General features: G+C 39.2%; 1 protein-coding gene across 1 annotated transcript in view; it reads left to right on the plus strand.

The window, feature by feature from the left end:
* PDE11A (phosphodiesterase 11A) overlaps window positions 1–14,028 on the plus strand; it is a 412,338-nt gene that overhangs the window by 180,233 nt on the left and 218,077 nt on the right. The window contains exon 5 of the mRNA XM_043894853.1: window positions 9,683–9,747. Coding sequence (XP_043750788.1) covers window positions 9,683–9,747 — 65 coding nt within the window. The remainder of the gene's footprint in view (window positions 1–9,682; window positions 9,748–14,028) is intronic.

The raw sequence follows: 14,028 nt of genomic DNA on the forward strand, positions 1-14,028 counted from the left end.
CCAGGTGTCTGACTGTAAATAATTTTCAACTTGGGCACATTATATTTTTAATAAATTCCTTTTAAAAATATAAGTTGTTTGGCCATGGCTGCCTAGAGTTTTGCTTTTCAAACAAAGATATTTTTGAAATTGAAAGGGGCTACTTTTAATAATTGTCGCATGACAACAAGTTCAATCAGAGTGGGATGGTCCCATGACAACTGGGACATACACGTGTCCTAAGTTATACTCCCCAACACTCATCCTGGTGCCTAAAATTTCTATCATTACAGTGTTGTTTCAAATGAAAAGATTTTGATTCCAGGAATCTTCTTTCTGAACTAGAGATAAATTACATGGGAACACAGATATGTTAATCTATCACCAGCCGTTAATAGCTTGGCAGAAAATAACTAGCTGACTTGTTTCAGAGATCAGTCTGGGCCAGAAGTTAGCAATTTTTTTTTTCTGTAAAGAGCCAGCTGGTAAATATTGTCAACTTCATGAGCCATGGGGTCTCTGCTCAACCCTACTGTCATAGCAAAAAGCAGCCATAAGTAATATTTAAATCAATGAGTGGGCTCTGTTAAAATAAAACTCTATTTTTAAAAAACAGATAGAGCCAGATTTGACTTACAGTGTTTTTTTGCCTACTGTGGCTCTGGAGGAATGGGAGGCAAGCAGGTGAGTTTATAGCTATATAAAACTGTATATATACAGAACTATAAAACTTCTTTGCCATTTATCTTGCTGTCCTCAAGGCCAAGGCCCGTGTGTTTGTTGCCTTAAGGACTCAATATTCTGGTAACTTTGAGATTATAAACTTAATCTCAGATTGCCCTAAATTCAGAAAATCTGTGAGGGAATTCCACTGGCAATCTTGTGTTCTTGAATATATGACTTAGAGTAAGATTTCTGTGAAAAATCTTAAGATTTACTCCTGAATGTTTTTGAAGCCCTTTGCGGTTTGATGGTTTGGAACCTGACTAACTTTATGCACCATATGGAGCCAAGGATGGTGTTTTGCCACATCCTTGATCATATATGGCTGACAGTCAACAATGCGTTTGTCTTCAAAGCTTCATTGCTCTGTTTATATTTAATCACTGTCTTGATGAAACTCAACAAAGCTAGTGGAGGTGATGGAATTCCAGTTGAGCTATTTCAAATCCTGAAAGATGATGCTGTGAAAGTGCTGCACTCAATATGCCAGCAAATTTGGAAAACTCAGCAGTGCCCCCAGGACTGGAAAAGGTCAGTTTTCATTCCAATCCCTAAGAAAGGCAGTGCCAAAGAATGCTCAAATTGCACTCATCTCACACGCTAGTAAAGTAATGCTTAAAATTCTCCAAGCCAGGCTTCAGCAATACGTGAACCATGAACTTCCAGATGTTCAAGCTGGTTTTAGAAAAGGCAGAGGAACCAGAGATCAAATTGCCAACATCTGTTGGATCATCGAAAAAGCAAGAGAGTTCCAGTAAAACATCTATTTCTGCTTTATTGAGTATGGCAAAGCCTTTGACTGTGTGGATCACAGTAAACTGTGGAAAATTCTGAAAGAGATGGGCATACCAGACCACCTGACCCACCTCTTAAGAAACTTATATGCAGGTCAGGAAACAACAGTTAGAACCAGACATGGAACAACAGACTGGTTTCAAATAGGAAAAGGAGTACGTCAAGGCTGTATATTGTCACCCTGCTTATTTAACTTATATGCAGAGTACATCATGAGAAATGCTGGGCTGGAAGAAGCACAAGCTGGAATCAAGACTGCTGAGAGAAATATCAATAACCTCAGATATACATATGACACCACCCTTATGGCAGAAAGTGAAGAAGAACTAAAGAGCCTCTTGATGAAAGTGAAAGTGAAAGAGGAGAGTGAAAAAGACGGCTTAAAGCTCAACATTCAGAAAACTAAGATCATGACATCCGGTCCTGTCACTTCATGGCAAATAGATGGGGAAACAGTGGCTGACTTTATTTTTCTGGGCTCCAAAATCACTGCAGATGGTGACTGCAGCCATGAAATTAAAAGATGCTTGCTCTTGGAAGGAAAGTTATGACCAACCTAGACAGCATATTAAAAAGCAGAGACATTACTTTGCCAACAAAGGTCCATCTAGTCAAGGCTGTGGTTTTTCCAGTGGTCACATATGGATGTGAGAGTTGGACTATAAAGAAAGCTGAGAGCGGAAGAATTGATGCTTTTGAACTGTGGTGTTGGAGAAGACTCTGGAGAGTCCCTTGGACTGCAAGGAGATCCAACCAGTCCATCCTAAAGGAGATCAGTCCTGGGTGTTCATTGGAAGGGCTGATGTTGAAGCTGAAACTCCAATTCTTTGGTCACCTGATGCAAAGAGCTGACTCATTTGAAAAGACCCTGATGCTGGGAAAGACTGAGGGCAGGAGAAGGGGACGACAGAGGATGAGCTAGTTGAATGGCATCACCGACTCAATCATGAGCCTGGGTGGACTCCGGGAGTTGGTGATGGGTAGGGAGGCCTGGCGTGCTGTGGTTCATGGGGTCACAACGAGTCGGACATGACTGAGTGACTGAACTGAACTGAACTGAAGCCTGCTTCTCTTTTATTCTTGCATTGTTTGTTATCAGCTAATTGTTGTATTTCTCTTACCCACCATTTCAGATTCCCATCTGTGTCTCTGAAAAATACTCTTTTACATAAGTTATTGGAGGTTCCTAGTTTGCTCAGTGTTAAAGAATCTGCCTGCCAATGCATAAGAGACTCAGGTTCGATCTCTGGGGTCAGAAGATCCCCTGGAGTAGGAATTGGCAACCAGCTCCAATATTCTTGCCTGTAAAATTCCATAGACAGAGGAGCCTGGTGGGCTACAGTCCATGGGGTGGCAAAGACTCGGTGGACTGAGCATGCACACACACACAATAGCCCATAATAGCTTTGTTCAACTGTAATTAACTTTACAGAAGCAAATTTATGTTATTTCATGTGTAAAAGTATTTTTATATACTTCATACATTTTCCAAGTATGTAAGTACTTCATCTCCTTTTTGCTTATACTTTTACTCAATTAATTGCCAAAAGCATTTAAGGCAACCCTCAGCAAAAATACGAAAATTCATAGTGAACAAATATTTTCTGAGTGCTAACTGTATGCCAGACACATACTGGAATGCAAGGCAAACTTTCAAATCAAAAGGAAGAAAGAGAAAGTAGATGTAAGTAAAATGCAACCAAATCAACAAACTCAAAACCAAATTGTGCTGCAAGAAATGATACAACTTTGAACCTAGGGATTTTTTCTGAGCTTTTCAAAAGCCAAAGTAAAAGGTAAAAATGAGTAGATTTTATAATTCCTTTGGCTTAGTAAAAGGAACACATCAAGAAAATTTCCTGCTGTTTTTCAGAATTAGGTTTCAAGGTGTCTGTTCCCGATTCACAAATGTGAATTTTGAAAACATTTGCTTTCTCTTACAGTCTAATTTTCACTTTTAAGTTTAATTTTTTTTTCTCTTTAAAATATTAATTCTTGGGAATTCCCTGGCTGTCCAGTGGTCAGAGCTGCACAGTGTCATTGCTGAGGGCCGTGCTTCCATCCCTGATTGGGGAACTAAGATCCCATAAGCCATGTGACACAGCCAGATGTTTTTAAGAAATTAGTTCTTTTAAGTTTAGAGACCTTATTTTGTATCTCTCTATCTTTGCTATCCAGTACTTGATACACATTGGACGATCAATATTTAGCCAAAGATGCATCAAAATTAGTATTATCCTCATTTTTCTTCTAAAGACACAAGAACCTAAAAATCATAAAAGTTGTGAGGTTAGGGAACATAATCTATAGTACTGCTTTCACTTCTGATACCAATTACAAGCTCAGGAATCCTCAAGACCATGCTCAAACTCCATAATTTGCTAGAAGGTCTCACAGAATTCACTGAAAGCTGTTACACACATGGTCATGGTTTATTATGAGAAAAAAATACAAATTGAAGTCAACCAAGGGAGAGGTGCATAGGCAGAGCCCAGAAAGGTCCAAAAGTGGTGCTTCCAGTTGTCATCTCTCCATGGAGCCATGGAGAACATTAACTTCTCCCAGCAGTGATATGAGACAACATGCATCAAATGTTGCCGGCTAGGGAAGGTCACTCGAACCTTGGCATCCAGAGTCTTAGCTGGGGCTTGGTCACTAAAACCTATTTAACCACCCACATGGCTGCCCTCTGTCTCCATGCCCTCTGGAGGTCAACTGATATCATGTGACCCAAAGCCTCCACCCTAAATCACATTGTTGATGTGGCTCAAAGCCACTATGCTAAGTTATGTTGTTATTGTCTGGCTTGCCCAGGACACCCAGGTAAACAAAGACACTTTATCAAGGCTGGACATTCCAAGGACTTAGAGGTTACCTCCCAGGAGACAAGAGCAAAGACCAGACCTTTCTTTGGGTAAGCATACTTCTTTCCTACGCACAAGGTCAACACCATGGTTAATGAATCAAATATCTGATGTTGACCAGGACACCATGGGCTGGTTTTATGGGGAACACAACTAGTACTTTCCATGATATAGAGTGCTAAAGTTGAAATAAGCATAATCCTTGACTTTCCCTTTACTCTTTAAACATGAATTTAGAAAATAAACCCTATAATAAAATAAAATAATTGACCCTGTTTTTCTTTTGAGCATGTGATTTATGTTAGAATAAAAAGTTCAAGCATCCTAGAAAAAAAATTATTTCTTCCTTTTAATGGTTTTAAAAAGCTGTCTTTTACATTTCAAGAGTTCTGACGTTTCATTGAGGTCATTGTTTATCTTATCCATTCTCTTTATGATTCTAGAGCTGTAAGTTACATAGCTTTAAGATTTTAGGATTTCATGTTACATTTCTTTTAAGCTTCTATTCCTCAGAGGGATTTTTTTTTAATTCTTAAAAGATCTTTCTTCTTTTTTAATCTCTGAACATTTTTCAGGTTTGTTTCTTAAGGTATAGAAAGCATAAGTTCACTTTTTATTCCAGGGAGCACTAATTTTGATGATCCAGGGCAAATTTAGCTCCCTCTGTAAAGTAAGCTCCATGCATGCAGGAATTTTTTTTTTTTTTTACTTTCATATGTGTAGCCCTGGTGCCTATTTCACTACTTGACAAATGCACTCAGTACATATTTGTTGTGTCAAATAACAGTTTTCAAAAAGTTGAAAACCTAATCCTTGCAAAAAGCTAAAACAAGATGCAGTTAACTCACTAATGAGAAAAGTCAACAAGACAGTGGTCAGTTCTAAAATAGGCACTGAAGGAATGCAGGCACAAGATTGCCGTGTGGTTGCTTACTAAGTTGCTTCAGTCGTCTGACTGTTTGTGACCTGATGGACTGTAGGCTGCCAGGCTCCTCCTCTGTCCATGGGATTCTCCAGGCAAGAATACTGGGGTGGGTTGCCACGCCCTCCTCTGGGGGATTTTCCTGATCCAGGGATCAAGCCCACATCTATTACTTCTCCTGTATTGGCAGGCAGGTTCTTTACCACCTGTATCTTCCAGGGCTTCCCTGGTGGTTCAGATGGTAAAGAATCTGCCTGTAATGCAGGAGACCAGAGTTCAATTCCTAGATCAGGAAGATCCCCTGGAGGAGGGAATGGTTATCCACTCTCCAGTATTCTTGCCTGAAGAATCCCATGGATAGAGGAGCCTGGCAGACTATAGTCCACGGGGTTGCAAAGAGTCGGACATAACTAACACTTTCACTGTCTTCTAGGACAATAAAATTTTAAATTATGGGCTTATCTTTTCTTCTGCACAGAAGCCATTCCCATTTCTACTTGAATAAAATTCATTTGCATTGCTACAGGACACAAATCATTTTCATAATGTCAAGCTATTCTTTCTTGCCCCAGTGACTTCCTGAGTGACAGCATTCACCCTCCTTGTTTTGAGCTTCTGTTCAGTTATTGCCCAGTTATTACTGGGTACCCATCCTCAGCATATGTGTTCAAACCACAAGCCTCATGATGATTTCCCTGTGTTTACTCCTTATCTCCTTTCCATGTAGACCAGTCACATTCAGATTACAAGGGGCAAGCTTCCTGAATGCCACAAGTTACCCTCCGTATGACCCTCAATAAAGGCCTTTACCCAGGCGTCCTTGGTCTGCCCTCTTCCTTTTGTGACCTGTAGTGACCAAACTTTGAGCTTTGGGTGGCTTTCTGTGGTCTTTTGGGCATGCTATGCCCTCCTGTCCAGGACCTGTATGATAAATCATTTAGTTTCACATGCCTTTCTGAGTGTAATTTCTGTAGCTGTGTTTAGAGTGAGCCTCAAAGACCCCACAAAGGGGACTTACCCCCCATTTACAATCCAGTTGATATCAGTTTTTCAGAAATTAACCTCTATCCTTTCAGAATTGTAAAGTATTCTAATCAGTAGTAAAAATTAAGCCAAGTAAAGTTCAGGTATGACCTAAATCAAATCTGTTATGATTATACAGTGAAAGTAATAAATAGATTCAAGGGATTAGATCTGATAAAGCGCCTGAAGAACTATGGATGGAGATTTGTGACACTGTACAGGAGGCAAAACCATCCCAAAGAGAAATGTGAGAAGGCATAGTGATTGAGGAGGCTTTACAAATAGCTGAGAAAAGAAGAGAAGTGAAAGGTAAGGGAGAAAGAGAAAGATATACCCAACTGAATGCAGAATTGCAGAGAGAACAAGGAGAGATAAGAAAGCCTTTTTAAGTGAACAACGATTCTTGCCGCTTCTACCTAATCTCTTCTGCTTCTGTTAAGTCATTACTCTTTCTATCCTTTATTGTGCCCATCCTTGCACAATCCTTGTACCATCCTTGGTATTTCCAACTTTCTTGAAGAGATTTCTAGTCTTTCCTCTTCTGTTATTTTTCTCTATTTCTTTGCATTATTTACTTAAGAAGGCTTTCTTATTTTGCTGCTCTATAGAGCGTCTCCGTCTTCATCTGCAATGAATATAATTAATCTGATTTAGGTATTGATCATTTGGTGATGTCCATGTGTAGAGTCATCCATGTAATGTTGGAAAAAGCTGTTTCCTATGACCACTGTGCTCTCTTAGCAAATCTCTGTTAGGCTTTGCCCTGCTTCATTTTGTACTCCAAGGCCAAATTTGCCTGTTTCTCCAGATATCTCTTGGCTTCCTACTTTTGCATCCCAATCCCCTATGATAAAAAGGACATTTTTCATTTTGGTGTTAGTTCTAGAAAGTGTTGTAGGTCTTCATAAAACCGATCAGCTTCAACTTCTTCAGCATTAGTGGTTGGGGCATATACTTGGATTACTGTGATGTTGAATGACTTGCCTTAGAAACAAACTGAGATCATACTGTCGTTTTTGAGATTACACCCAAGTTCTGCATTTTGTACTCTTTTGTTGACTATGAGGGCTGCTCTGTTTCTTCTAAGGGATTCTTGCTCACAGTAGTAGATTTAATAGTCATCTGAGTTAAATTTGCCCATTCCCATCCATTTTAGTTCACTGTTTCCTAAGATGTCAGTGTTCACACTTGCCATCTCCTGCCTGACCACGAACAATTTACCTTGATTCATGGACCTAACATTCCAGGTACCTATGCAATATTGTTCTTTACAGCACTGGACTTTAACCACAAGATACACCCACAATTGAGTGTTGTTTCCACTTTAGCCCCGCTGCTTCATTCTTTCTAGAACTATTAGTAATTGCCTTCTACTGTTCCCTAGTAGTTTTTGCTGTGTAATAAATAAGCCCCAAATTGTTTATGCCTACAGATCTTGTACATATGGAGAGGGAATAGCCAGGATGGTTTCCCTCTTCCTAGGATATCTGGGACCGCACTTAGAAAAATTTGGAGATCATGGGTAATTTAATGGCTGGGAACTAGAATCATCTGAAGGTTTGTTTGCTTATATGTCTGGCACCTGGGCTGGAAGGGCTTAAACACTGGAGCTGCTGACCAGAGCATCTACATGTGACTCCTCTGTATGGTTGCCTCCCTTTAAGCATAGTGTCCTGAGGGTAGGTGGGCTTCTTACATGGTGTCTCAGGACTCCAGGCACAAGTAGTCCATGCAGATGACACAGAAGCTGCAGTGGCTTTTATGACAACCTCAGAAGGCACATTTGATATCTCTTCTATATATTCTATTTGTTGTAGTGGTCTGAAGCCCACCTAGATTCAAGGGAGGAAGCATAGACCCTACCACTTGGTAGGAGGGTGGCAGGGTCACATTGGAGAGAAGAATGTGGAATAGGAGGGATTGCTGTGGCCAACTTGGAAAATGAAATTTGCCACAATGAGTGATTTTGTAGAGGCTTATTTCACATTAGAATATTAAATGAAATATGTCCTGTAGTTGTGAAGGGTATTTCCTTTTAGTTGAGCTATTGTCACTGCCCTGCGTTTAGCTAGTCACACGCAATTTTCTTTGTGATGGGCTTTTCTTTCATCTTTTTCCTAATGTTACATTTTCTTAGTTTGGGTTCATTACCTCACTGATAAAGCTGTTTTAATATTTAATCTATTCCCAGTTCCAAAATCATTTTCTCAAGTGCCCATCAATTCCTTATAAGTGGTTAATTTAAATGGCCTTTGAAGCATGACTGCATCTGGCTAAGGCAAATCTAAATGTCAGCCTTGGAAGCATCCAGTGACATTCAGATGACTCCTTTCAGTACAGGGACTCTTTTTCTGTCACGTGGTCTATCTTGTCAAAAGAGGGCCAGAAATCGTGCCTTTCCCACTCCATATTTTTAGTGTTGTTGAAAAAACCCTGCACTCTAGAGGCATACAGACCTGCTTTAATCCCAGTTGCCTCATTTAGTTGTGTGAAGCAGGGCAAGTTTCTTAAAAATTATGGGTTAGTTTCCTCATCTATATACTGAAGGTAAAAATCCCCATTTTATAGAGTTGTAACAGGGAAATTAAATAATCAAAGAATCTTCTGATGTAGGGCCTTAAGGACCACATCACACTAGATTATAGGAAGGACTTAATAATAGCTAATAATGAGTTTGTAATAGGGAAATTAAGTAATCAAAGAACTTTCTGATGTAGGGCCTGGTTTATAGGAAAGACTCAGTCATAGCTAATGATGAAAAACACTGCCTCTGCGTTTTCTGTGCTCATAAATTACCTGTCAGCGTAATGGGTCTTAATCAGGCTCTTGCACCAATCATGCTGGTTCACTAGACAGAGGAGGAAGGAAGTATCCACACTAGGGATGATCTTTGAAGAAAGTGTCTTTTTTAAAGTTACCTTTTGCAGGTGGCAAAATAAAATTCACCTGAGAACAACCAGGGACGGTAACTTTAGGAGCCTGGAGTTGATGGAGGGCAACCCTTTGAAAGATATTTTGTCTCTACCAGGTTCTCCATGGATGGTGAACTGGGTTGCTTAAAGGGCAGGAAAAAAATTAGTTCAAACAAGATGTCCCTTTGCCTGACCACCACAGGATTTTTACACCTTATTGCGTATATATTAATATATGCACATTTAGAAATATATTTAGACTTTAGCAATATGTGCCATGTAAGAAATGTTACCAAATGTAGGATAGAATTTGCTCTTGTCCCTCAGGATTTCTCCACTTAAAATCTGTCTTTAATCTCCAATTATTGTAATAGTCATTATAGAGATGAAAAATGTTTATTGGATTATTTTAAACTGTGAGAAAGCTTTGATTGACTGGGATTTATTGTCTTTCTGTGTGGCAGGTGGTGAAGTTTACCAAATCCTTCGAACTGATGTCCCCAAAGTGCAGTGCTGATGCTGAGAACAGGTAGGCACGTGAATTTCAGTTTTGTCTTTAATCCTCATCTTCGATCCTTGGTGTTGACAGCGCTGCGTAATTTCTGAGGACAGGAGTTGTTCTTTCTTCAGATCAGCAGGTGAAGCCAAGTATCACCATTTCTCTGTATTTCAGAGTTTAAATAAAACCTACACATAAAAAAATACATGTATATATATATATATATATATCTAAAACTGCTAATGAATAAAGTCGATTTTAGATTTTCCCTAACTACATAGATAACTTTTTTTTTTGCTTTATTTAGATCCTTTGTTTATCTTTCTCCCTTTTGTTTGCTTGTGTTTGACCATTAATCCCAGGGAAAAGAGTAAGAGCCTCCAGTACTTCATGTTTTGTCCCTGTTGGTATCTTTGAGGCTCTAGCAGGGTAAAAGTAAGGGTTAGGGACAATCAGTGAGCTTTCTGTTAGCTTTGCATTACCCTCAATAATAGTTTAGCTGCTACAAAAAAATATTGATTCTTTTTATTTTGGTCAGTTCTAGAAGTGCTAAAAAGAAAAAAAAAATGTGAAATTGACCAAAATGCAAAAATATGGACAAAGACAAATAAAGCATGATAATGATAATGATGACAATATCAGTGATGGTAATATCAGCTAGGTAAGCTATTTCCATTCATTCAGTGCTGAGTGTGCCAGGTACTATTCTAAATACTTTATAAAGATTGAATCCTGCCAAACAACTCGATGAAGTAGGCATCATTCCTCATGCATGACAGAGGAGAAAACCAAGGTTCAGTGCATTTACATGACTTGTTCAAGGTCCTGCAGCCAGTAAATGGTAGTTATACCTCAGAACAAGATCATCTAAGACCCTCTCAACCTCTGAATTTTGATCCCACTGCCACACATGGTCTATATAGAGTGAATGTCTGCTGGATTAATGTTGCCCAAATCTGGCTGGATCAATCAGAATCAAACCTGGAGAACTGAATAAAAACTAAAATTTCAGGACCCACATGAACAATTTTGATTCGATATGCTGAAAGTGACTCCCTAAAGATCAATCTACATATTCAAAAGGCTCTCTGGGTAATACCTGTTTCAAGATGTAATTGTTATGGGTAATTTGATTTTATATATCTATTATTGCCTTTAATTCAGAATATAGAAATCAGTACCTTAAAATGGGCACTTCAGCTGCTTCACTTTTATCAAATGTATGAAATTTAATAAAAGAGTCCATTTATAATTCCATTTATATTCTTTTCTTCCTATTTTTGGTCACATCTCAAGGCATGCAGGATCTTAGTTTCCTGACCCACAAGGGATCAAACCCATGCCCCATCGATGGAAGCATGGTGTCTTAACTACTGGACTGCCAGAGAAGTGCCTATAGAGAATTCTTGAAAAAGCAGAATTATAGGAGCAGAAAGCAGATCAGTAGTTGCCAGGGTATGGAGGTAGAGAGAAGGGTTTACTGGGAGGGGGTACAGGGAAATTTGGGGTTGTGAAGGAACCATTCTATGTCTTGCTTGTGGTGGCAGTTGTATAGCTGCATTTGCAAAAACTTGCAGTACTATGCACTTAAAAAGCATAAATTTTACTGTTTATAAATTATACCTTAAAATGGGAAGCAAAAGACCTTCTGTAAGAGGTTTTTGTTTTCAGGAAAATGTATGTTCACATCCATATTTAATGTCAGCTAATCTATACCTAACAAAGATTTAGACATAAAGTTACTAGTGATGTATTCATTTTCCTAAAAATTTCATGCAAAGTAGCATGAAACAGTGGGTTGGCCAAAATGTTTGGGTTTTTCTGTAACATTTTATAGAAATGTAAATGTTCTACTCATACTTACTCCTTTGGCTAATTACCACTTCATACAGGTTCTCTCTCTCATATGTGAAGGGGAAAGATTTCCTTTGAAATTCTAATACTTTAATATTGTTCTCAAAAAAAATACTAAATATGCCCTCATGGTCACTACAGAGTTAAGTATTTCATTATTTTTACTGCTGAGAGTACTTCTATGTCACAATGAAATGACCCAAGGCCTAGACTGCCCTTGGCAAACTTCTGATAATAAAAAAAGAAAGAAAGAAAGGTCAGATTTTCTTTAAAGAGGCATTTGAAAAGTGCCTTTGAACTTTGGCATTATGAGATAGTATTCTCCATCATTCTATTTGTGGCCTTTATGTAGAATATCCATTTATCTCAGAAGACCTTTCCTGCATTGTCTAGTAATTGTCCTCTGGTGGATATGGGATCCTTTGGTCATTTATTGAAAGTTAAAGGAATAAAGACAAGTGGCTCTAGCATTTACTTTGCCAGTGGCCATTGAAGAGACATTGAAACAGGCTATGAGTCTACAAATCACAGCCTGCTCTCAACATGTTGTAAATCTTTTCTTTAACCTTTCATCACTTAACATCTTCACTATAGCTAGAGTTCATTAGATACCTTAGTCCTCTGGACATCGTTCAGAGTTATGATAGGATAGCTCTTGAAGGTAATGTCTAGGGCTTCATCCAACAATGTTTCAGGACACTATTTTAATTCTGATAAATTAATTTAATTTAAATTAATTTAATTCTCTGATTTAAAGCTTGCTGATTTTTATAGACAGTCCTTGAAGACTTTTAAAAACCAGTTCTGTTGCTGACTCATCATTTCTGCCTTCTGTCTTATGTGGGTAACTCTTTTGTTTTGACCAGTAATTAATACTGGTCTCCATGTAATTAATACCAAGCAGTTTGAGAGCTGGAAATCATTGATCCATCTTTCTCCATATGTATCTCTTTTGGGACATTCTTGATGACTTCTTTTCAGTGAAAAGATTCTCACTGCTTTTTCCACTGATGGGGAGTTCTAATTATTAGAAAGCCCTTTTATGTTGAATCCGATTTCTGTGACTTTGACCTATTTATCCTTTGGAGATAGTTATCCCTTTATTAATTTTATCATTTCATTCAACAGACATATGGTGAGTACCTATTCTCCAATAGGTAATGGGACTACAGAGAATTTATTTTAAAATCAGCAGTCTCTGCCCTCATGGATCTCAAAGCCAATAAAGGGGGTAGGAGTAGGTTAAGAATGTAATATAACCATAACCAGATTTCACCAGCCCTCCAGACCATGGCTATAAGTAAAGTCACAGTAACAGTGATAATTTAGACTTGACTGCTTGGTCATTTCTCCCTTGTAGCGTAAGAACCCAAGCCCTTTACAAAAGCCACTCTTGAAGTAGCTCTGGGAATCCCCAAGGTTTCTTGAAATTTTCGTTGCTCACTCATCATTTCTTCAAGTGTCCCTTAAGGCCTCTTCTTCTAAACACGGCAGAGTGGAACCTGTTGGCATGGACTCCTGGCCTACTCCAGATTCCCATGGACCTCACTGGGTCCCTCACCAGTGCTTACCACAGCTCCCCGGCACTGTCTCACATGCACCGGTGGCCTTTCCACATCCAGACAAGGCTGGGTAATCAGTGCAGGAGTGGGAAGATGGTTCACTTTCCCTACCATGTATTATAGTTTGCTGCCTGGCCCTCAATCAGTCCTGTGTGTACCTCATTTTTCTTTTTTTTAAATCAGTCTTTTAGTTCTTAAAGCTTTTATCTGCAGCCCTTCTTTCTCTATAGGATTTGGACCAAGTTCATGGGATCAGGCTTAGGACTGAGTCTCCAAACTGAGGGCCAGCCACTAAGTTGTTCTTTGGATTTCCTCACCTTTCTTCCATCTCTGCCACCAGGCTCTGAGGCTCAAGACCTCCTCCTCCCAGGAAGGCCCTTTCCTTCCATGCATGTCAGTTTGTACAAATAAATGCCCCCTCATGTAGAGATGTGTCCCAGGTTAAGCTCACAGGTCCTGCTATCAAGTAAATCATGATGGCAAAGCAATTCAATATTTTCTGCGAAAGTTATGTATATGTTAACAGGGGCTTGCCTGGTTGCTCAGACGGTAAAGAATCTGCCTGCAATGCAGGAGACCTGGCTTCAGTCCCTGGGTTGGGAAGATCCCCTGGAGAAGGGAATGGCTACCCACTCCAGTACTCCTGCCTGGGAAATCCCATGAGCTCATGGGTGACAGATGAGTGTAGATGAGTGTCATCTGAGTGAGTGACGGATGAGCCTGGCAGGCTACAGTCCATGGGATCACAAAGAGTCAGACACAACTGAATGACTAACACTTTGGCTTTTTTCATATGTATAACTGATTCACTTTGTGGTACAGCAGAAGCTAACACAACATTCTAAAGCAACTATACTCCAATAAAAATTAATTTAACAAGTAACAAAATGAGTTT

This window comes from Cervus elaphus, chromosome 33 (assembly GCF_910594005.1).
Source record: "Cervus elaphus chromosome 33, mCerEla1.1, whole genome shotgun sequence".
Taxonomy (NCBI): Eukaryota; Metazoa; Chordata; class Mammalia; order Artiodactyla; family Cervidae; genus Cervus; species Cervus elaphus.